We start from the raw sequence: 23500 nt of genomic DNA, 5'->3' as shown, positions 1-23500 counted from the left end.
TATTGGTCAGGCTGGTTTCAAACTCCTGACCTCAAATGATCCACCCACCTTGGCCTTCCAGAGTGTTGGGATTACAGGCATGAGCCACTGCACCCAGCCCCAATATATGCTATGCTTTTATACATCTAGCAGTGTAGTAGGTTTGTTTACATCAGCAGCACCACAGACACATAAGGAGTGCATTACAATGGCTGTGACATCACTAGGCAGTAGGAATTTTTCAGCTCCATTATAATCTTATGGGACCACCATTGTATATTCAGTCTATCATTGACTAAAACATTGTTATGTTGCGTTTAACTGTACATTTTCATAATGGGATTTTAGTGTTTTTGTCAATAATAGTTCTTTTGCGAGATTGACAGTTGTTTGTTTCCTACACTGGTCTCCGGTATGGTCCTTCAGGGTAAAGACTACACTGTTGGTTATTGTATAGTAGAATCACATCAACTAAAATTCAATTGTACTTGCTTGGCAAAAAGAAAAAAATGTAATTATACTGATTCTGTTTGTCTTTCACTTTAATGACCTGTTGTCTTGGAGCCAGTGGTGCATGAGACAGTGATACTTGAGTCTGTTTCCTTTGTTTCTTTTTTTTTTTAAGGTGGAGTCACATTCTGTCCCCCAGGCTGGCGTGCAGTGGTGTGATCTCGGCTCACTGCAACCTCCGCCTCCCGGGTTCAAGTGATTCTCCTGCCTCAGCCTCCTGAGTAGCTGGGACTACAGGTGCCTGCCACCATCCCAGCTGATTTTTCTATTTTTTTAGAGATGTGTTTTCACCATGTTGGCCAGGCTGGTCTTGAACTCCTGACCTGAGGTAATCCACCCGCCTCGGCCTCCCAAAGGCGTGAGCCCCCGTGCCCAGCCAATTGAGTATATTTTAAACCTTTATTAGATACCTGAAGATTCATGATTGTTGTGCTTTTTTGGCAGATTGAACCTTTTATCAGTAAAACTATCTGGACATCATCTGATGCTTTTGAATGATATTTTGTCTATATTGCCTTTTTTAAAATTTGTGTTGTTTAGTATTCACCTTCCACAACTTTTTACATTCCTTTTAAAAAAAAAAAATTGTTTGGCCTTAGTATGTCATTTGGTTTTACATCATGCCTTATAGGCAGCAGGTTGTTAGTTTTGGTTTTAAACAATTCGAAAGTCTTTTAATGCAGGGATCTAAACTACTCACATTTATTGTTACTATTTACATGTTTAGCGATTACTGCCATGTTTACTCTGCTTTTTTGTTTCTTATTTTTCCTTCCTTTCTGCTTTTTGTTGTGTTGGTCATTTCCCTATTTGGGGTTTATTTTTAGTAGTAAGGAAGCTGTACATTTCTATTTCTTTTCTTGTGTTCAACCTCAAATGTTAGTTTAGCTAGGTATAAGACTTTAGTTACAAGATAATCTTGCTTGAGAATTTTGAAATTGTTACTTAATTGGTTTTTAGTACCAAATGTTGGTGACAGTCTGGCACTGGATTGTTTTTCTTTTTAAATACTTTCAGGATTTTTGTTGTGAAATTTCACCATAATGTCTAAAAATGCATGTCATTTTTCTTGAACTCCAAGAATTTCTCTGATTCCTTAGATTTTTTTTTTCCTATGCCTTTCGTTTTATAACTCCAGGTAGGCAAATGATGGAACTTCTGAATTTATACTTTGTGTCATTTCATTTCTCCAAACTTCCCATCTCCCTATCCTCTCTTTCCATGGCATTCTGTCAGGTTTCCCCCATTCTCTACTTGTTAATTCGCTCCTCAGCTTTCTCCTTTAATATATAGCCAATCTGCTGAATTAATTGTAATAAAGTTTTTTCATTTTCAGAATTTCTAATTGGTGCTCTTTAAAAGCAACCTTTTTTTAATGATGGCAAGATAGCCTCTCATTTTTTTGAAACTAAATTTTTTGTTTGCTTGGCTTATCCTGCTTTCTCAGATACTGCTTTTGTATTTGAGTTGGGGGCCTCTTTTTGTATGGGTTGGTTTTCCCTTATTGTTAGCAATTCTTGATAGTGTGGTCTTTTTAAAAACAGAGGCAAGGTATGGTATGCCCTGTCACTGTCACTTGTCTCTTTAAAGAGGGTCTGGTCTCAATGTCTCAGTGTTGTTCAGGCTAATCTCAAACTCCTGGGCTCAAGCAATTCTGCCTCGGCATCCCGAGTATCTGAAACTATAGGTGTGTGCCATGGTACCCGGCCACTTGTCTCTCTTGTAGAAGATCCTCACTCCTGAATGACACAGCCCTACTCTATTGTGATTTCTCCTTCCTCCAGTGGAGTGGGAGGATTGTTGAGGTTGTCTCAAATGCAAGTTTTCTAGCAATCACCCTGATGATTGCCCCCTAGAGCCTACAGCTACATAAGGGATTCCTAGTTTTGCTTATTGTGGGTGTTTTGTGGGTGTTTCTCTGTCAGTCCTGTAGCAGTCTCTGTTAGTCCTGGCACATATTCATAGTCCTGAAACATGATGTATCCTTGAAATTAAGCTTATGTTTCAAAGCTTTTGGAAGATAATTAAGTCTACTGACAAATGGAAGATTTTAAGTTCATCTATTAATTTATATGTGCTTGTCTTGGTTCCTTTCATCCTCCCACATCAGTTTTAAAATATACATTCTGGTTGACACTAGCTAACTTAAAGTAGCTATGTAATATTCTGAGCTTAGATACTTAGAGCTTCCTAGAAATCCTTTGCACACTTTAAATCCTTTAAAAACTTTAAAGTTCTACAGCCTTTTTGAAAAAGTCTGAGTGTTTTTGAAATTAAAAACATATAGACCTCCAGCCTGGGCAACCTGGCAAAACCCCAGCTCTACTAAAAATAAAAAAATTAACCAGATGTGGTGGTGCGCACCGGTAGCCACAGCTACTTGGGAGGCTGAGGCAGGAGAATCACTTGAACTTAGGAGGTGGAGGTTGCAGCGAGCCAAGATTGTGCCTCTGCACTCCAGCCTGGGCGACAGAGAGAGAGGAAAAAAAAAGTATATATGTATATATCTGTGTGTGTGTGTGTGTGTGTGTGTGTCTTTTAGCTGGGCATGGTGGTGTGCACCTATAATCCCATCTGCCTAGAACATGGAGGTAGGGCGATTGCTTGAGCCTAGCAATTTGAGACTAGCCTGGCCAATATAGCAGGGCACCTCTCATGCTTTTTTGGGGGGAGAGGTGGGTGGGCAGAGACATAGTCTCAGTCTGTCACCAAGGCTGGAGTGCAGTGGTGTGATCTCGGCTCACTGTAGCCTCCACCTCCTGGGTTCAAGCAATTCTCATGCCTCAGCCACCCGAGTAGCTGGGACTGCAGGCGTGTGCCACCATACCCAACTATTTTTTGTATTTTTCGTAGAGACGGGGTTCTGCCACGTTGTCCAGGCCAGTCTCAAACTCCTAGCCTGAAGTGATCTGCCTGCCTCAGCCTCCCAAAGTGTTGAGATTATAGGCATGAGCTACCATGCCTGGCCACAATGTGCTTTTTGACTCAACAGTCCTACTAGTTAGAATCTAGTCCGTGAAGATATTTGTATGAAGCAACTTACATTATAAACAGCCATTCTGTCTTCCTGTTTTTATCAGTTTATTGTTTAATTACTGTGGTTGGAGTCTGTGAATGTTGATTAGTGTTTGATAAATTGTTTCTTCTCATTTCAGAACTCTCTTGATAGAGCCCAAGCAGCCAAGAATAAAGGCAATAAATATTTTAAAGCAGGAAAATATGAACAAGCTATTCAGTGCTATACTGAGGCTATTAGCTTGTGCCCTACAGAGAAGAATGTCGACCTTTCTACATTTTATCAAAACAGAGCTGCTGCCTTTGAACAGTTGGTGTGTACTCTAGGTTGTTTCTTCTGTTCCTTTTGTTTCTCTTTATTTGCTTAAATTTTCAGTTAATGCTACTTTAATAAACCTAATGTATTTTTTGAAGTTGTTTCAAAATTGTGGGATGTTGTTTTTATTTCCATTAATTGCAAAACTTTTTAAAGAACAAATTCTGTAGTTTTGCTGACTGCAGATATACTCAAAAGTTAAGTATATTTCAGATTTTATAAAATTAGATAGTATAGGAAGTTTCTGGTGACTGTATTCTCCTCAATAGTATGAGGCTATTTCTTTAACTTTTTGATATTTATATGTGCTTTTGTAATGTATTGCAGATGTTAACTCTTTGTTTCTATTAGGAATACTTTTTTATTCTAGGACTTTTAATACTCAGCCTATTAAGTTTGAACTGATTTCTATTGAACAGTACTTTCTTCAGTGTGATTTTTTTTGAATACTTTCAATTACAGCAAAAATGGAAAGAAGTGGCACAAGATTGTACAAAGGCTGTTGAACTTAATCCCAAATATGTGAAAGCTCTCTTTAGACGTGCAAAAGCCCATGAGAAGCTAGACAATAAGAAGGAATGTTTAGAAGGTGAGGGTCATTTTGTGTTTACATATGAAAATTACTTAAGATTTTGTAGTCATTGGTAAATGTATATGAAACTGTGCCTTGTGAGTGCAAGAATCAGTTGTTTTTAAAAGTTGGATTCCTTTGCAATTAAGACTGTGTCTTCTAGTTTAAATTAAGATTGCTGATACTTAAGTATTGTCTCTGTTCTCAACTATGGAATTAAATGAGTATTAAGATTACGAGTTTATATACTACACATTTTAAACTTAGCAGCTCATCAGCATTAGTATAATTCTCTGAATAAGGAAATCAGAAAAGAGGTTTTAGCAAGTGATAGTGTTTCTAAGGTTCTACATATTTCATTTAATATGTATAAATACAGCTTTGAGAGCTATGTTTATAATATGTATAAACATAGCTTTGAGATGAATCATTAAAGAAAACATTGTTTTTTGCCCTCGGCATTTTCAAACATTATTTTATACCCAATTGGAAATTGTTTTATACCTAATTTACACCTAACTGGAAATGATGTAATTGGTACAAAGCATCAAAGTGAATTTGTCATTCTCAGTAAATGCCATAAATATTCTGTGATCTCTGATTGGTCATTTCTCTGCTTCCCAAGCTGCAATTACAGTATACCTCTGGCCTTTGAAGTACATTCTTCTAGGTGACATGAAGCAAAACCAAAGTATAATTTTCTACAGTCTAAAGTTCTTTCCATTTCATATTTAAGTCTGCTTTAAAAGCATCAGTAAAAGGAAAAGGCCCCTTTCTGAAAAGAAAAGTATAGATTCCCAAATGAGGGTATTTTAGAGAACATTTTAGCAAAATTTGAGGTTTTGTGGTGGCACATACTTTGGTAGTATGTGGAAAGAGTATTGTTTTAGAAAAGGGAATCCTGAGTTTTGAACCAGACCTTGAAGTTGCTAACATAATAACTGGTAGAGAGGAGGTTGGTTGAAGTGTCACGTAGAAGAAACAGGATGGGGAAAAAAGACATTGACATTGGCACTAGCCATGGTTATCAGGGGAATATAACAGCAGATTGACTTGTTTGGTGGAGCAAGGATGTGGAATTACAAGAAATTTAATTCAGAAAGAGAAGAGACGTCATTGTTTGAGTGCTTTGAATGAAAGACTGAGAGGTTAAGGAACCACTTATCTTTTAAACCACTGCGTGCGTCTTGAGCTGTGACATAACCAGATGAAAAGGTATGGAGGCAGATTTATTTGAGAGCTCTGTGGCAAGATGGCTTTGGAGACAAGGAATAACTCTGAGGCCTATAAAAAACACCAGACATGAGAGAGCCACACTATGTTGATATGCCTTAGAGTTGCTAGCCAGAAGAGAATATTCCTGGATTCCTTGTTTTATTTGCTATATATAGAATGTTAGAGTGGTGAGAAACATCAGAAATCATGCAGCATAGCCCCTTTCATTTCACAGGTAAAGAAAGCAAACCCCAGAGAAGTGGAGTGACTTTCTGAGCTTTCAGTTTGCTCGTAGAGAATATAAAGTTAGGTATTAAGAATCATTCAATTGGAAACGAAACAGTCCCATTTGGCCATGAATTTAGTTTGGCTTTCTGTAGTTACATTGTACCCATTTGATGCTGCTGACCATCTTTGCAGTAATTTTATATTTACTGTTGTGTTTTTCATCATTTCTAGATGTCACTGCTGTGTGTATATTAGAAGGGTTCCAAAATCAACAAAGCATGCTTTTAGCCGATAAAGTTCTTAAACTCCTTGGAAAAGAGAAAGCCAAAGAAAAATATAAGGTAAATTTATCTGATTTGGGGAATGGAAGGAGTACTATGTACATTGTGAGGGATATTTTCTAGGTTTATGCTACTTAAGCTTAGGCATAGTGGTAATGGCAACAACTGCAGTTAGAATTGGGTTATATTTCTTCTTCCTATTATCTTGGGCTTTTATGGCTTGTCCTTCTTCAGTAAGAATATATGCTCTATCCAGTACTCTACCTGGAGAGTATTGGAATTCATCTCTGTTAGGGATTGCCACACTGTGGCCCATAGGCCAAATCCAGTCTGCTACCTGTTTTGATAAATGTTCAGTCACATGTTGTTTTCAGCTGCCTTTGAGATACAACAGCAGAGTTGAGTGGTTGTGACAGACTGTATAGACTCCAAAGCCTAAAATATTTACTATGTGGCCCTTTACAGAAAAATATTTTTCTATATTATTAAGTTTTAAAGATATACTGTGTAAGTTGGCGTTAGTTTTAGACTATTATTAACAGGTAGTTTAATTCAACAATCATTTATTAAACAAAGCTACATGTTTGGCATTTTGGAGGGATGGGTTCAAAGACATGGCCTTTGCCCTTATAGAATTAAAATGTAGTGAGAGAGACTGACTGTTACTATGTATAAAAGGCATGCTATAGTTAAGTGCCCACGGTGAGATGTAAGTAAAGAGAGTACTTACTTACATACTCTCTTTGCATCAATAAACATCACTGGAGATTCATTGTTAAATCCCAGTAATAGCGAGGTAATTGTTTCTTTTTCCTTTAATAATAACTTGCTTTTTTCTTGAATTGATTTTAGTAATCTGTATTTTTGATTTTACATCTCTGGATGTTAGCTGAGTGAAACAGTTAAAACAAGTTTCTTCACTGCAGGACTTTAATAATCTACTAAGGCGTGTCATGAATCTCTTAAGAGGGGTATAGCTGAAGTGATTCCCAGTCTCTCTCTCTCTCTCTCTTTTTTTTTTCCTTTCTTTGTCGCCCAGGGGCTGGACTGCAGTTGTTATCTTGGCTCACTGCAACCTCTGCCTCCCAGGTTCAAGCAATTCTCATGCCTCAGCCTTCCATGTAGCTGGACTACAGGCATGCACCACTACGCCTGGCTAATTTTTTGTACTTTAGTAGAGACAGGGTTTCACCATGTTACCCAGGCTGGTCTCAAACTCCTGAGCTCAAGCAGTTCACCTTCCTCAGCCTCCCAAAATGCTAGAATTACAGGCGTGAGCCACTGCGCCTGGCCCCAGTCTTTTTAAACCATGAATTTTTTTTTCTCTTGAGCATCTCATAAGACTAGTGTTTCTCGAAATCACTTTGTAAAACACCATGGTAGAGTCCATAAATTGAACCTCGAAGGAACCTAGTTTCCTTATACATAGTGTGGAGTAATTAGACTGGTTGGATTGCAGGATGGTAAGAAAATAGAAAATAATGTGTATTTACATAGGTTACAGATCAGTTTCCACATTTTCTAATCTGTTTGTCACTTTGTAAATCACATAATACCTTCTATATTATTGTTTTGATTTTTTATAACAACCGTATAAGATAAATAAGGCAAGTATTTCTATTGCCGTTTTAGAGATGAGAACACTGATACTAGAAGTTTAATGACATACATAATATCACATAGCTAATAAGTGGCAGAACTAGAATTTGTATCGTGTTCCTTTGATACTTAAATCCCTTTCTTGTAACAGTTTATTTTCACTTTAAATTTATAACTGTATAGAAGGCAAGGAGGTGATAGCTTCTTTTCTAAGCTGAAATAGGAAACTAAAAAACATTAGTGATTTATCTAGCTTCAGGTAAGTGCTGTTTAAATTTCTATTTAAGCTTTTCCCCTAAAATGGTAAATGATTGCCACTATGTATTTCTTCTCAGAGTGTCTTTAGTATAAAGTACTAAAGTTAAGCATGTTTATCACTTGATAGGCGACCATTTGACTTAAAATATTTTATTATCCTAAATTAAAACAAATTGAGTCTCTCCCCAGAGAGTGCCCACAGATCAATGTGGGTTTTCTCTTAGGTTTCCTTTTTAGTTCTCTTTGGATCCCACATTGATCTGTCCTAGATTAGATAATTTACTTACAAAGCCAATTCCTTTTTTTCTTCCTTCGAATATGAAGACATTACCAAAATAACAGTAATGATATTTGTTACACATACAATTTAAAATTCTGTGTTCCATTAAACTCTTTGGGCTGAATTGTGTAGATAAAGGATGCAAAATACATTATGAGAGCCCTTTGGGTGTGTTGTTCCCACTTCATTTAAAACTTTATAATGATAATTGTGTTTCGGGAGGAACAAAATACTCCCATAATTGTGAATTAGGTTGCTGTGCCTCAAATAAATAATCAAAACAGGAAATGTGATTTCAGTATGGTTTTCAGTGGCACTTACCTGTAATAAAGATCTTTAGATGAAAGCCCAGGGTAAATGGACTTAACATTTTCAGCACCTGTGTAAGATGTGGTCTTACATCTTCGTAGAGGGAAAAGGCTCTTATTTAAAACCTGCTTTGACCAGCTGGGACTGGCAGCTTCACCTTTTCCACTGTCTTTTGTTCTGTGGCTTGGAGCTTAATTTTAGTTATTTGAAAAATGAAAATCCAATTTTTATGACAGTTATTCTTAGTGTTCTACAATGTACCTGCTTTTTTGGTTAGTATTTCCCATTCTGAAGTCTTTGAACATGACTAAATTTCAGAATCGTGAACCTCTGATGCCATCTCCACAGTTTATCAAATCTTACTTCAGTTCTTTCACGGATGATATCATTTCCCAGCCCATGCTTAAAGGAGAGAAGTCTGATGAAGATAAAGACAAGGAAGGGGAGGCTTTAGAAGTGAAAGAAAAGTAAGTATATCAAGCATAGTGTCTGCTTAGTGGTGTTCTGGTGGCTTTGAATATTCCTTAGGGCCCAGATGGGTTCTCAGCCATGTCACAACAGCAGCTCTCTATCTACAGATAAAGATAGACAGAAATATAATTTAAAATTATATAATATTATTATAAAAACACTTTTCTTTCTAGCATTTGTCTGTTACTTCTCTGGTGACTCAAGGTTTTACTACCAGGAGTCTGCCCTGCTTTTACTCAAGTTCCTGTGTGATCTTCTCAAGAGGACTCCCATTGAATCCCGTGACTGTGTATGGTTTTTTTTTTTTTTTTTTTTTTTTTTTTTGAGACGGAGTCTCGCTCTGTCGCCCAGGCTGGAGTGCAGTGGCCGGATCTCAGCTCACTGCAAGCTCCGCCTCCCGGGTTTATGCCATTCTCCTGCCTCAGCCTCTGGAGTAGCTGGGACTACAGGCGCCCGCCACCTCGCCCGGCTAGTTTTTTTGTATTTTTTAGTAGAGACGGGGTTTCACCGTGTTAGCCAGGATGGTCTCGATCTCCTGACCTCGTGATCCGCCCGTCTCGGCCTCCCAAAGTGCTGGGATTACAGGCTTGAGCCACCGCGCCCGGCCGCTGGTGACCTTTTAAGAGAAGATACTATGCATAATTAATTATACTGCAGTGTACAAATTTTAGTTCACTGATACACAATCTTTGAGAAGATTGTAGTTGGGAAGTAAATGTTTAAGATGTCATATTAGCTCTTGTGACTGTTATGCAAACAATTTCTTCTTCTGGTTAGGAAATAGTCCTTGTCCCAGAAAAACTATAATGAATTTATCACCATTATTCTAAAAGCTTTATTGAGAGATGGTAGGATGTAGCTGGCTATCATCAGCACAGTAACTGGAATTGGACCTAAGTTTTAAATGCCATTTAACTCAGAGCCTTAGCTTTATCATCCTTTAAATGGAGCTAGTAATATTTACCTTACGAAGTTATTACGAGGTGTAGAAATCATGCTTATAAGTAAGTAGCACTTATGTTCTTCAGTAAGTGACATTACTTTTAATCTGATTTAAATCATTGTGTTTTCTTTCTTTTCTCTCTCTTTTTTTTTATTTGATACGGAGTCTCTTTCGCCTAGGCTGGAGTGCGGTGGTGGTGCAGTCTTGGCTCACTGCAGCCTCTGCCTCCTGGGATCAAGCGATTCTGCCGCCTCAGCTTCCCTAGTATCTGGGATTATAGGCACACGCCACGATGCCAACTAATTTTTGTATTTTTAGTGGAGACGGAGTTTCACCATTTTGGCCAGACTGGTCTCGAACTCCCGACCTCAGGTGATCCGCCCACCTTGGCCTCCCAAAGTGTTGGAATTACAGGTGTGAACCACTGCACCTGGCCTGTTTGTGTTTTCTTAGCCTGGTGACCTGAGAAACAAAACTAGAATGTATGCAACATTTGAATGTAATTACAGGAGAGGTTAGGATAGAGCTTATAAGATTTTTCACTGACATAACTTTTTTAATTTATTTTTTTAAGATACAGGGTCAGGCCAGGCATGGTGGTTCATGCCTGTAATCCCAACACTTTGAGAGGCTGAGGTGGGCAGATTGCTTGAGCCCAGGAGTTTGAGACTAGCCTGGGCAACATGGAGAAGCCCTGTCTCTACAGAAGACTAACAAAAATTAGCTTGGCATGGTGGTGTCCACCTATAGTCTCAGCAACTGGGGAGGCTGAGGTGGGAGGATGGGTTGAGTCCCAGTGGCAGAGGTTGAAGTGAGCTGAGATCATGCCACTGTACTCCAGTCTGGGGAACAGAGCAAGACTCTGTCTCAAAAAACAAAAAGGAGAGAGAGGGGGTCACTCAGGCTGTACTACAGTGGTGCAGTCATAGCTCACTGCAGCCTCCAACTCCTAGAATCAAGCTATCCTCTCGCCTCAACCTCTTGAGTAGCTGGGACTCTAGGTGCACACCACCGTGGCTGGCTAATTTTTTTTGTTTTTAATTATGAAGATGGGGTCTTGCCATGTTGCCCTGGCTGGTCTTGAACTCCTGGGCTCAGGTGATCCTCCCACGTCAGCCTTCCAGACTACTGGGATTACAGGCATGAGCCACTGCGTCTGGCCTCACGTAACTTTTAAGTCATTTGCCAGTTTTCTCTATACAGATATAACAACTGAAATAAGAAAATGTACTTTAATTTACAATGCCTTATGTTTGGAAGATATCTCATGTACCTCATGACACCTAGTAGAAATTTCAGTTAAAAAGATTACATCTATAAGCATCTCCGTAAAAGTCATCATCTTAGAAGAATAATAAGAGATACTGTGTTCACTGCTCTTTAAAACATAGAGAAGGGTGTTTTTTAAAGTATTAATTGATGGAAGAGTCTTCCTTTAAATTCACTTCTTTAATAAGTTCAGTTATTAATTCTAGGTCTGCTCACACCTCTTGCCTTAGCTTCTGTGACTCTAAACTCACTTATTTCCTATTTCCCTGTTCCTTCTGTTAACCATTAAACACCTGTTGAGTACCGTTGATGTGCATCAGATATGAAGGTGAATAAGACAGGATCCTTACCCATATTGCAGATCAGTCTCTCTTTCATTAGCTCATCTTTTCAATATCTAAATGTCTAAGCTGAAGTATTACCCAGGACTCTGCTGCTTCCTTTTTAAAACTCCTTGTCCAAGATTTCAAGAAAATCCCCATCTACATAAAAAATCCTAATCTGTTTAACCGCACCACCCTTTCCCCACCCCAGCTCCATCCCACACTGGCTGATTATCTTGTTAAGGAGAAATAGACAATTGCTTAATGTACTCAGGTGTGCTAAATGTAGCATGTTTTAACATTTAATTTTTTTCTTTCTTTTCTTTTTTTTTTCTTTTCTTTGTTTTCTTTTCTTTCTTTCTTTTTTTTTTGAGATGGAGTCTCACTGTGTCACCCAGGCTGGAGTGCAGTGGCATCATCTCGGCTCACTGCAACCTCCGCCTCCCAGGTGCTCAAGCGATTCTCCTGCCTCAGCCTCCTGAGTAGCTGGGATTACAGGCACACGCCACCATGCTCAGCTAATTTTTGTATTTTTAGTAGAAACGGGTTTCACCATGTTGGCCAGGCTGATCTTGAATGCCTGACCTCAATGATCCGCCCACCTCGGCCTCCTAAAGTGCTGAGATTACAGGCGTGAGCCACCAAACCCGGGCACATTTAATTTTTTCTTAGTAAATAATTTCCTATGTTTGTTTTTATTTTCAGTTCTGGATATTTAAAGGCCAAACAGTATATGGAAGAAGAAAACTACGATAAAATCATAAGTGAATGCTCAAAAGAAATAGATGCTGAAGGCAAATACATGGCAGAAGCATTACTACTACGAGCTACCTTCTACCTGCTTATTGGCAATGCCAATGCGGCCAAACCAGATTTAGATAAAGTCATCAGTTTGAAAGAAGCTAATGTGAAGGTACATTAAAAAATGTGTGTGAAGAAATTATTAAATAGAAGGTGATGCCCTTCATTATGTTTTGCCAGATTTTTTAAAGCATTTCAACTGCCATTCTTCGAAGGGCTATTTTTGTTTTTGAAGAAACTGCTCTTAATAATAATGCAGTTGGTGCAGTGAATCTGAAAATATAAATGTCAATGATATTTGTCTTTATTTAGAAAAGAACATTTTTTTTCCCTATAGCATCTGGTAGTTTCATCTTCGCCCTGTAACCACTGCCCTACTGTATTGGACTGTATTTGGGCAGTGGTAAAAGTGATATAGCAATTCTATAGATAATGCTGTAAGTAACGTGTAATATGTAGCACCAGGTTATAAAACACTTAACACATTAATATATTCAGAAAGGTTTTATGTTACATGAAAAAAGGTTCTAAAAATGGAATGTATAAATATGCCAAAAGTTTTGCTGTTGTACAGTTGGAACAGCCTGACATTTTCTAAGTATTCTTTTTTTTTTGAGATGGAGTCTTGCTCTGTGCCCCAGGCTGGAGTGCAGTGGCGCGATCTCGGCTCACTGCAAGCTCTGCCCTCCCCCCCGCCCCCGGGTTCACGCCATTCTCCTGCCTCAGCCTCCCGAGTAGCTGGGATTACAGGCGCCCGCCACCACGCCCGGCTAATTTCCTTGTATTTTTTTTAGTAGAGACGGGGTTTCACCGTGTTAGCCAGGATGGTCTCGATCTCCTGACCTCGTGATCCGCCCGCCTTGGCCTCCCAAAGTGCTGGGATTACAGGCTTGAGCCACCGCGCCCGGCCTGAGTATTCTTAATGTACAATATATTATGCATTTCATAATTAAGATTCTGGGGCATCTGTTGAATTGTTACATTCTATTCAGTGTAACAAAACAGAGTTTAACCACCAATTAACTATATTACTTATTAGTTTGTTAACATCCCTGACCTGTTTCCTCATTGCATTAAATGAACTCTGTAGCCTCTCTCATCTGCTATATTTGGGGGGATATAATAGTTGTTTCTATGACCTAAATATTGTTAAAAGTTTCTTTCAAAATGAGATTTTCAAATTGAAGATACCCTCATAATATTATCTTTAGTATTCTGCTGATTTTCCTAATGATTGTAATGGTTATATGTTATATGTTTTTGTTATAATTGTGGAGGATGTTACTATTTGTTCTATATGTATGTACTATTGCTTTGAACAAAATTTTAAAGAAACATATTGTTTTCATGATCACATGACTTTTAATGGCAAGTAGTAATGATGCCTACCATATGCCATGTACAAAAATTAACTCAAAATGGATTAGAGCCCTAAATATAAGAGCTAAAACTATAAAACTCTTAGGATAAAATAGAGGACTAAATGTTTGTTACCTTAGATAAGCAGTAGTTTCTTAGATATGGCACCAAAATCACAAGCAACCAAAAAAAAAAAAAAACGATAACTTGGACGTGATCGGACTTCTGTGCTTGGCTGAGGGTGGTGGCTCATGCTTGAAAATTAGCTGGGCATGATGGCATGTGCCTGTAGTCCTAGCTACTCAGGAGGCTGAGGTGGGAGGATCACCTGAGAGCCTGGGAGGTCGAGTCTGTGGTGAGCCATGATTGTGCCACTGTACTCCAGCCTGGGTGACAGAGATCCTGTCTCAAAACAACAAAACAAAACTTCTATGTGAAAAGACACCATCAAGAAAGAGAAAACACATCACTCAACATGGGAAAAATATTCATAAATCATGTATCTGATTAGGAGCTTGTATCCAGAATAAAGAACTCTGCTAAGAGCTCAACAATAAAAAGACAACCTAAGTTAAAAATGGGCAAAGGATCTGAATAGACATTTCTCCAAAGAATATACAAATGACCAATGATAAATGACAAGATGGCGTCATTAGCCATTAGGGAAATGCAAATCAAAACCACAGTGAGATGCCACTTCACACCTCCTAGGATGGCTATAATCAAAAAGACAGTAAGGCTCTAATAAAAAACATGGTGGATAATAATAAGTGTTTTTGAAGATGTGGAAAATTGGAACCCTCATGCATTGCTGGTGGAAATGTATTAATACAATGGGAAAGCCCTTTTGGAAATTAGTTTGGCAGTTCCTCAAAAAGTTACCGTATGATCTAGTAATTCCACTCCTAGGTATATACCCAAGAGAATTTAGTACATTCATTAACACAAAAACTTGTACATGAGAGCTGGGTGTGGAGGCTCACACCTGTAATCCCAGCACTTTGGGAACCCAGGAGTTCTAGACTACTCTGGGCAACACAGCAAAATCTCATCTCTATTTTAAAAAACTTTTTTAAAAACCTTGTATATGAATGTTCATAGCAGCATTATTTATGGTAGCCAAAAAGTGAAAGAAGCTCAAATGTCCATCAGTTGGTGAATGGATATGTACAATGGAATATTTTTCAGGCATAACAAAAAGAATGAAAAACTGATACATGCTACAATATGGATGAACCTTGAAAACATTACAGTAACTCAAAGAAGCCAGATACAAAAGGCTATATATAATGTATGATTCCACTTATATGAAACATCCAGAATATACAAATTCGTAGGAATAGAAAATAGATTGGTGGTTTCTAGGGGCTGAAGAGTGTAGGAGGTGAGCGGGGATGGAGAGTGACTGCTTATTTGTATGGGATTTCTTTTAAGGGTGATGAAAATGTTCTGGAATTAGATAGTGGTAATCAATGCACAACTTAGTGAATATACTAAAAACAGCTGACATGCATACTTTAAAAGGGTGACCTTTGTGATATGTGGATGATAGAAAAAAGCTGTTATTTAAAGAAACTAGATTGGAGGAGAAAACTAATGATGAACCTTTCCTCATTTGGGGTATATAGCTTCGAGCAAATGCTCTCATCAAAAGAGGCAGCATGTACATGCAACAGCAGCAGCCTTTGCTGTCCACTCAGGATTTTAACATGGCTGCTGATATCGATCCTCAGAATGCAGATGTTTATCACCACCGAGGACAGGTAAGTCTATTTTCTTACCTAGAGGTCTGACTTTTGGATTGAGTTATTTGATACCATTTTTGAGAATTTCTTGTATAATTTTCTTGATTTTTCTTATGTAATTTCCGATAGCTGTGAACAAAGTATCACAGTGGTTTACAGTTTGAATTGGCCTTTGTTTAGTCTGTCTTGAATATTTGTCTTTAATTTTGGTATTTACTTACGAAAAAAGAGTAAAGGAAGGCAACAACTGTTGGCTTACTAGTTCAAGTTTGTTTTTCTGGTGTTTCTGGTTCATAGGTTTTCAATGAGTGAAACATTAATAACATTTAGTAAGGAATCTGAGTTAATTCTAGAATCAACAGGATGATTTTTGTGAGCTTCCTGCTATATAAGGAAATAGTCTGGACTGTCCAAATAGTAAAAATAAATATATTTATCTTTTGAAGTTTTGTAACAGGCGTATTAGTTTTTTAGTGGAAATATATAGAGAAGAAACAGTTTCCAATTACTGCCTCAGGTGGGGAAAACACGGCTTTATAATGGGCTTAACATGGCTTCTTAGAATGCCTTATGGTGGAAAGTGTGGGCTGTGCATGATAATAACAGAAGAGCTGAAGTTCTTTCTAATGGAGAATTTTACCTAATAGGGTCATGGGTCCTGCCTGGGAAGTGCATTATTAGGCGATTTTGTTGTGCAAACCTCATAGAGTGTACTTGTACAAACCTAGGCGGTACAGCCTACTATACACCTAAGCTGTATGTTGTAGCCTGTTGCTCCTAAGGTACAAACCTATATAGCGTGTTACTGTACCAAATATTATAGGCAGTTGTAACACAATGGTAAGTAACTGTGTGTCTAAAACATATCTAAACATAGAAAAGGTATAGTAAAAATGCAGTATTACAATCTTTTGGGACCACTGTTGTATATGCGGTCTGTTGATTGAAATGTAATTATGCATGACTGTATTTCTTTCAGAAGGGTGTTAAGTGTTGATTTTAACCTCTTAAAATTCTTGACATTTTGATCTTTACTGGTAGTGTCTGAAGATTAATTTGAAAGGTAATTATCTGATGTCTAACCTGCCTTGATATTAGAATGTACAGGATGTTTCATTTTCTAGAAGACGGGGTTTCTTGCTTAATAGTGGTCAGAATTGCAGTGCAGAAATGGTTGGCTTGTAGTCCTTTCTAAAAGTTGGATACCATTTTTAAGTTTTGGAATCTTGCCTTTTAAATTTCAAGATTTTTAAATTCTCTTTCTAGGAAGTAATTATGTATTGAATAATTACTACATGCTCAGCATTATGCTGAGCTGTAATAATAGAGATGAGACACAGAACATACCGGTGGACCTATTTGAATTACATTTATTTACGTATTTTTTTCTTAGCTGAAAATACTCCTTGATCAAGTTGAAGAAGCAGTGGCAGATTTTGATGAATGTATTAGGTTAAGACCTGAGTCTGCTCTGGCACAAGCACAGAAATGTTTTGCATTGGTAGGTACTACTATCTTTTGTATTTTCCTAAACATCACCTTTATTTTCCAGTGTCAACAAAAATCAGTATCTCATTGTCTACAAAGTCTTCTCTTTCTTTCTTTCCCAAAGGGTAACTACTGAGGAAAAAAGGTGCTGATTAATACCTAGCTCTTGTATTTCTCTAGACATTTGTTTGGGTTCATCTTGATAGCTGTTTGTCCCTGATTTTATATTTCCGTAAACAGAACTGGTCTCCCTGCTTCTCCACCATAAATCAATATAAAGAGCAAAAACATTTTGAGGAAATACTCTGTAAACATGTCACCATGTAACTTGCTCTCTCACCCCTGTTTCATAGAACTATTTCTTAATATTCAGAAACACAAAGCTCAAAAGGTTGTGTTTTTTTTTTAAAGTGCATTTCTAGTAAAATAAGGTACTTCCAGTTAGCTATATGGCTAGAGTTCTAAAAGAATTTTCCATTTAAAGGAAGAAATTGTGTCACAAATGTATATTATAAATGAAAAAAATGACAAAAATTTTACTAGCTTTAAAATTCATTTATTGCAAAGTTCACTTCTCGCAGATGAGTATGCCCTCTTCTACAGTATTGAACAGCTTGAAATTGGATAGTGGCCATGGTGTCGTAGTTGTACATAACGTTTGGCTCTCTGCTGCTGAGATACCTACTTGGAACCCTTTTAGATGCTGCAGATTGTGTTAGCAAATCACCTGTTTTTTGGAAATATTTATGTAATTTTGTATGTTTATGTTAACATGCCATGAGTTTTTGAGTTCTTGATTTGACAGGCCTGTTTTGATTTTTTTATAGTACCGCCAGGCATATACGGGAAACAACTCTTCACAAATCCAAGCAGCTATGAAAGGTTTTGAAGAAGTCATAAAGAAATTTCCAAGGTGTGCCGAAGGCTATGCACTATATGCCCAGGTAAATGTGTTTTCAGATTTTTAAAAAATAACTGCAAATGTATGCTACATCTCAGTGTGGAAATCAGAAAACAGTGCTGTCATGGTTGCAGCTTCTTTGGAAGCAGGTGGCTTTGTTGCTGATTGATTCTCATGGCTCCTGGTTGGTCCTGAATCACCTCAGAAGAGGCTCCTTTGTTACACAGTTTGGAAATCATGGCCCTAAACTCAATATGGGGAAGCTTCAGGCAAAAATTTCTCTCCTATCTTCATTTGGATTGGTTTTGCAAAAAGTAATTGCCTTCGGAAAAAATGACCGTATGCAGTTGGTGGAGAAGATACCCACAGACAGCGTTTCTTTCTGTTTGGTCACTGCCTTTTTATATGGCTAGGTGGTTGTGACAGTTTATTTTAATTTATCTTTGCTTTATCTAAAATTCTTGAAACTCTCTTGGTTTAGGATTGAAGGTATGGAAAGCAGGATTTATATCTGAATTGTTTTAACTTTCTTATTGTTGTCTGAAATTCTTGAAAACTTCTTAGTTTTAAATCATCCATTTAAATGAAAATGATTAGCTTCTTGTAGGTCATGGTCATACATTTTCCCCTCAAATAAATGACCTCTGAATGACTCAGTTTTCTTTCTTAAAGCTGAAAATTGGTTTTGGTATCTGCATAAACTAGCCATCTCAATACTCTATATCGGGGTACAGGTGCTTCGTGGCCTCTTAGGAATGGGGCCGCCCAGCGGGTGAGCATTGGGAAAGCTTTACTACCTGAGCTCCACCTCCTGTCACTGTCAAATTAGCAGCAGCATTAGATTCTCATGCCTGATGATCTGAGGTGGAACAGTTTCATCCCAAAACCATCACTCCTCCTCCCACCCCCATCCATGGAAAAATTGTCTTCCACAAAACCAGTCCGTGGTGCCGGAAGTGCTGGGAAAGTGCTGGGGACTGATGCTCTATATACTTAATTTTTCTTTTTAATTACAAAAGACATGTTGGGTTTTTCTCCACAGCACAGAAATAGGAAACAATAACAAATTACCATCCCCTGGCTGTGCGTGGTGGCTCCTGCCTGCAATCCCAGCACTTTGAGAGGCTGAGGCGGGCAGATCACTTGAGCCAGGAGTTTGAGACTAGCCTGGCCAGCACAGAGAAACCCCATCTCTACTAAAAATACACAAATTAGCTGGGTGTGGTTTGGTGCACACCTGTTATCCCAGCAACTCGGGAGGCTGAGGTAGGAGAATCACTTGAACCCAGGAGGCAGAGGTTGCAGTGAGCTGAGATTGCGCCATTGCACTCCAGGCTGGGCAACAGAGTGAGACTGTATTTCCAAAAAAAAAAAAAATACATATATATATAAAACCATCCCTGGTTGACCCCTCTCCTTAAACCATTCTTAAGGTTGCTTATTTTGTTTCTAATTTCCTTCATGGTATCGCTAGGCAGGTTATAAGAACAATTTCACAAGGATTTTAAGGGTTTATTGAGGGTGGAACTATGAGAAAATTGGTTTGTGTTGCATCAGTTCTTTAGAGGTAGGTCTTATATATAACTGCACTGAAGTGTACATTTTAATCCTATGAATGGGACACTTGAGTTTATGCCTTATAATTAGTAACAAACCGGGAAGTGACAGCAACATCCTCATCATTGTCATGGAATTCAGAGGGCTTTTTTGGTGCAGATTTCTCTAAACATCTAGAAGAGCAAAGGCCACCGAATAGCAACCGCTACTGGGGCACAGCTCTTCTGCAGAACTTTACCAATAGCGTATTTCCCTATTACTGTTCTGCCTTCAAGATAGGTTTGGTTTGTATGAGCTGTCTTCTCATCAGCATTAGCATTATTACAGTCATTTTGCACTCAGATTTCTTTTCTTTGATCTGTTTTCTAATTTTAGCTTCACTATATAGTATATGTAACTTTATATATGCATACAGTACGTGTATGTATGTGTGTGTGTGTGTGTGTGTGTGTATACTTAGTGTAACTTTTTTGGCCCTCAAAGCTTTGGTTTAGATGCTGGCCAACTCGCAAAGTTACAACTTGAGCATAGTCTGATATCCACAGAACTGTGCCTTACATTTCAGCCGTGGGATTTGCCTTAAGATAGCTGATTATAGCTGCTTCTTTTGTTTTCAAAATAAGTATTTATTACATTATTGTTAACTATGACAAACAATTGGGGAAAATCCTAAATGTTCAACAGAAGATTGAATTATGTTTGCAGAATTGTAGTACACTCACTTAATGGTATATTATGCAGCCATTAAAAGTTACAAATACATTAAAGTTAACAAAGCAAGATATAGCACTGCCTGTTATTAAAGGGAAAATTGTATACAAAATGAACTAAACCATGTGAAAGAAAACAAATAGGGAGGTAAATAGAGATAGATAAATATATCAGGAAGGCATCCATGCTCACAATGGCGGAAGCTATAAAAATATTTCTACTTTCTACATCTTTCTGATTTTTATTATAAAGAAGATGTGCTGACAATATTTCTTTGATATTTTTAAGAGAGATTTTTAAAATACTTCATTTAAGTTAGCTTATTTTAGGTATGAAAAGACTAAGAGCCATACAGCCAAATATAATGACTCACATAGTTCTTAAAAGTCATCTTATAAATAACCAGGGTTAATCGAATATGGGCTAGGTATTAGATAATATTAGGAAATTATTTTTGGAGATGTATTAGTTGAAGCAGTTATAGCTGCTTTTAAAAAAATCAGTAATTTCAAAGAAATAGCTCTGAAGACATTTAACACATACATCTTAATTTATACCTCCAGATGAATATTGCCCTTAAGATAATTCCCTGGCTGGGTGCGGTGGCTCACTCCTGTAATCCCAAAACTTTGGGAGGCCAAGGTGGGTGGATCACCTGAGGTCAGGAGTTTGAGTCCAACCTGGCCAACATAGTGAAACCCCATCTCTATTAAAAATACAAAAATTAGCCAAGCAAGGTGTTGTGTGCCTGTAGTCCCAGTTACTCAGGAGGCTGAGGCAGGGGGATCACTTGAACCCAAGAGGCAGAGGTTGCAGTGAGCAGAGATTGTGCCATTGCACCCCAGCCTGGGTGACAAGAATGAAACTCTGTCTCCAAAAAAAAAAAAATTCCCTTGTGCTGTATTATGATAAATCATGAATAAGTGATGTGACTGTACCTATGAGAATGTGATATTAGAGCTGTCACTAAGAATGGGATTATCTGTATTGAACAGTTTACCAGAGATTATCTGCTATGGCAGGTAACCACTTGCTGAAGAAAGAGGACAGTTAAGATTTTATATTTACAGCAGTGCCACCTAAAAACTCCAACAATTAAGTTGTAAAATGTAAATCAGTCTGTATCCCCAAAACATGATAATTTTGTAATAATGAATAAATGAAGTAAATTTTTATAATGAATAATAAATACACTTTTAACTGCTTAGGTTGACAGTTACCTTAATATAACTGAAGTATCTCCTCACATAGGCATTAACAGATCAACAACAGTTTGGTAAAGCTGATGAAATGTATGATAAATGTATTGATTTGGAACCAGATAATGCCACAACGTATGTCCATAAAGGGTATGTATTTTCGTGCTTGTTCCAATGAGATAATGAATTTCTTGCATAGTAATAAAATGTATTTATTTTGGCCACTGAGGAAGGGGACTGTGGTAGAGAAGTTAATTGACAAACTTCTTAATGCTCCTGGATGTCTTTCATTCTTACAGAAATTAGTTAAGGAGGCTAGGCGTGGTCGCTCACACCTGTAATCTTAGTACTTTGGGAGGCCAAGGCAGGCGGATCACCTGAAGTTGGGAGTTCGAAACCCGCCTGGCCAACATGGTGAAACCCAGTGTCTACTAAAACTACAAAAAATTAGCCGGGTGTGGTGGCACATGCCCGATTCCCAGCTACTCAGGAGGCTAAGGAGTGAGAATCACTTGAACCCAGGAGGTGGAGGTTGCAGTGAGCCAAGATTACACCATTGCGTTCCAGCCTGGGCAGCAGAGTGAGGCTCTGTCTCAACAAAAAAAAAAAAAGAAAGAAATTAACGTACTATTTTTGCTCTATGTTAAGGGTTTTAATTTCAAACTGAATATCCTGTCAGCTGTTGCTTATATCAAAATAGGAAGCATACACAAGTGTTCGTGGCCTTTGTATACTTGAATTATCCTAAGAAATTTCACTTAAATTTATATAAAGTGAAAAATAAGGGATGCAAGATAAGTTAGTAATAGAGCTTAGACCTTGAACACTTTTTGTAATAAGGAACTTAGACTAGAAAACCAATATAAGTTGAGGAAAAAAACACAATTTGATGCTGATTATATATTGCTTTAGGTTTTGTTTTTCCTTATAAGTTAACTTATAAGTTCATTGAAGGTAGAAATTGAGTCATATTAATACATGTGTATTTCTACTGATACTGGGCCATGGTCATATCTGACTGTTTTTTTGCATTTGCAGTTTACTTCAACTTCAGTGGAAGCAAGATCTGGATAGAGGTTTGGAACTTATCAGCAAGGCTATTGAAATTGACAATAAATGTGATTTTGCCTATGAAACCATGGGAACTATTGAAGTACAAAGGTAACTTCTGGAGTCTGTTATTAGGAAACATATGGCAGCTCCATAGATATTTAGCTTTTTGTTCTTGTTACATACGTATTAAAGTCTGTTATGTTCTTTCCTTTTTATTCCTTTTGGGGGAAAAAAATGCCCGTAACGTGCTTAGGCAGTGACATAAGGATTGGTAGCCAAGTTGCCAGAAAATCTGGACCCTCCTACTAAGAAGCATCCAGCCAAATAACTGGGCAAGTTGCAACATCAACTCAGAGCCCCTGAATTTTCTTTAAAATCAGAGTTGGATAAGAATCTTTTTTGCAGCTCTGTCCTTAACCTCTTATTTTGTGTAAATGTTTATTCAGAATTGCTGTTAAGATCCACCATTAAAAGGTGACAACTATTTTATATATGGGATTTACTGTGTACCATCTTAATATTGGCATTGCCATTCATTTGAGTTTCCTACTCTAGGCCAAGTACTGAACTTTAGATGTTTTCTAAGTACTCTTTCAATTAATCTTCACCCCCATCTTTAATAAAGGTGGAGATTATGTGATCCCTAGTTTAACTGATGCCCAGACTGCTTAGGTTTACAAGGTTGCACAGTAAGCCAATAGAGAAGACAGGGTTTGAGCTCTGATATCACTGATGCCAAAGTCACTGATCTTGACACTATCACTTGTCAGGAAGCAGCATGAGTTTTCTTAATTCCCTATCATTCAGCCCCTCCTGTAGTCCTCTCCCTGCTCTACAGTGGGCAGAATATATATAGGCTGGTGGAAAAAAAAAAAAAAAGTGTGTTTCTTTTGAACCATTCTGTACCCACAGTGGCATGTAAATACTAAGGTTTTTTTTTTTTTTTTTTTTTCCCTCCTTTTTGTGAGATAAAGAGTCTCCAGCCCGGACTAGAGTACAGTGGTGCAATCTTGACTCTACAACCTCTGCCTCCCGGGTTCAAGCAATTCTTGTGCCTCAGCCACCCAAGTAGCTGGGACTACAGGAACACACCACCATGCCCAGCTAACTTTTTGTATT

General features: G+C 37.9%; 1 protein-coding gene across 2 annotated transcripts in view; it reads left to right on the top strand.

Annotated features, from left to right (window-relative positions):
• TOMM70A (translocase of outer mitochondrial membrane 70 homolog A (S. cerevisiae)) overlaps positions 1-23500 on the top strand; it is a 41789-nt gene that overhangs the window by 14690 nt on the left and 3599 nt on the right. For both annotated transcript variants that reach the window (XM_011962516.1, XM_011962515.1), the window contains exons 2-11: positions 3645-3818; positions 4283-4409; positions 6066-6175; positions 8880-9028; positions 12273-12480; positions 15356-15490; positions 16866-16973; positions 17788-17904; positions 21381-21478; positions 22367-22489. In XM_011962516.1, the coding sequence (XP_011817906.1) occupies positions 3645-3818; positions 4283-4409; positions 6066-6175; positions 8880-9028; positions 12273-12480; positions 15356-15490; positions 16866-16973; positions 17788-17904; positions 21381-21478; positions 22367-22489 (1349 nt within the window). The remainder of the gene's footprint in view (positions 1-3644; positions 3819-4282; positions 4410-6065; positions 6176-8879; positions 9029-12272; positions 12481-15355; positions 15491-16865; positions 16974-17787; positions 17905-21380; positions 21479-22366; positions 22490-23500) is intronic.

The sequence above is a fragment of the Colobus angolensis genome, unplaced genomic scaffold, assembly GCF_000951035.1.
Source record: "Colobus angolensis palliatus isolate OR3802 unplaced genomic scaffold, Cang.pa_1.0 Scaffold592, whole genome shotgun sequence".
Taxonomy (NCBI): Eukaryota; Metazoa; Chordata; class Mammalia; order Primates; family Cercopithecidae; genus Colobus; species Colobus angolensis.
This window is presented reverse-complemented; position numbering and strand designations above follow the sequence as displayed.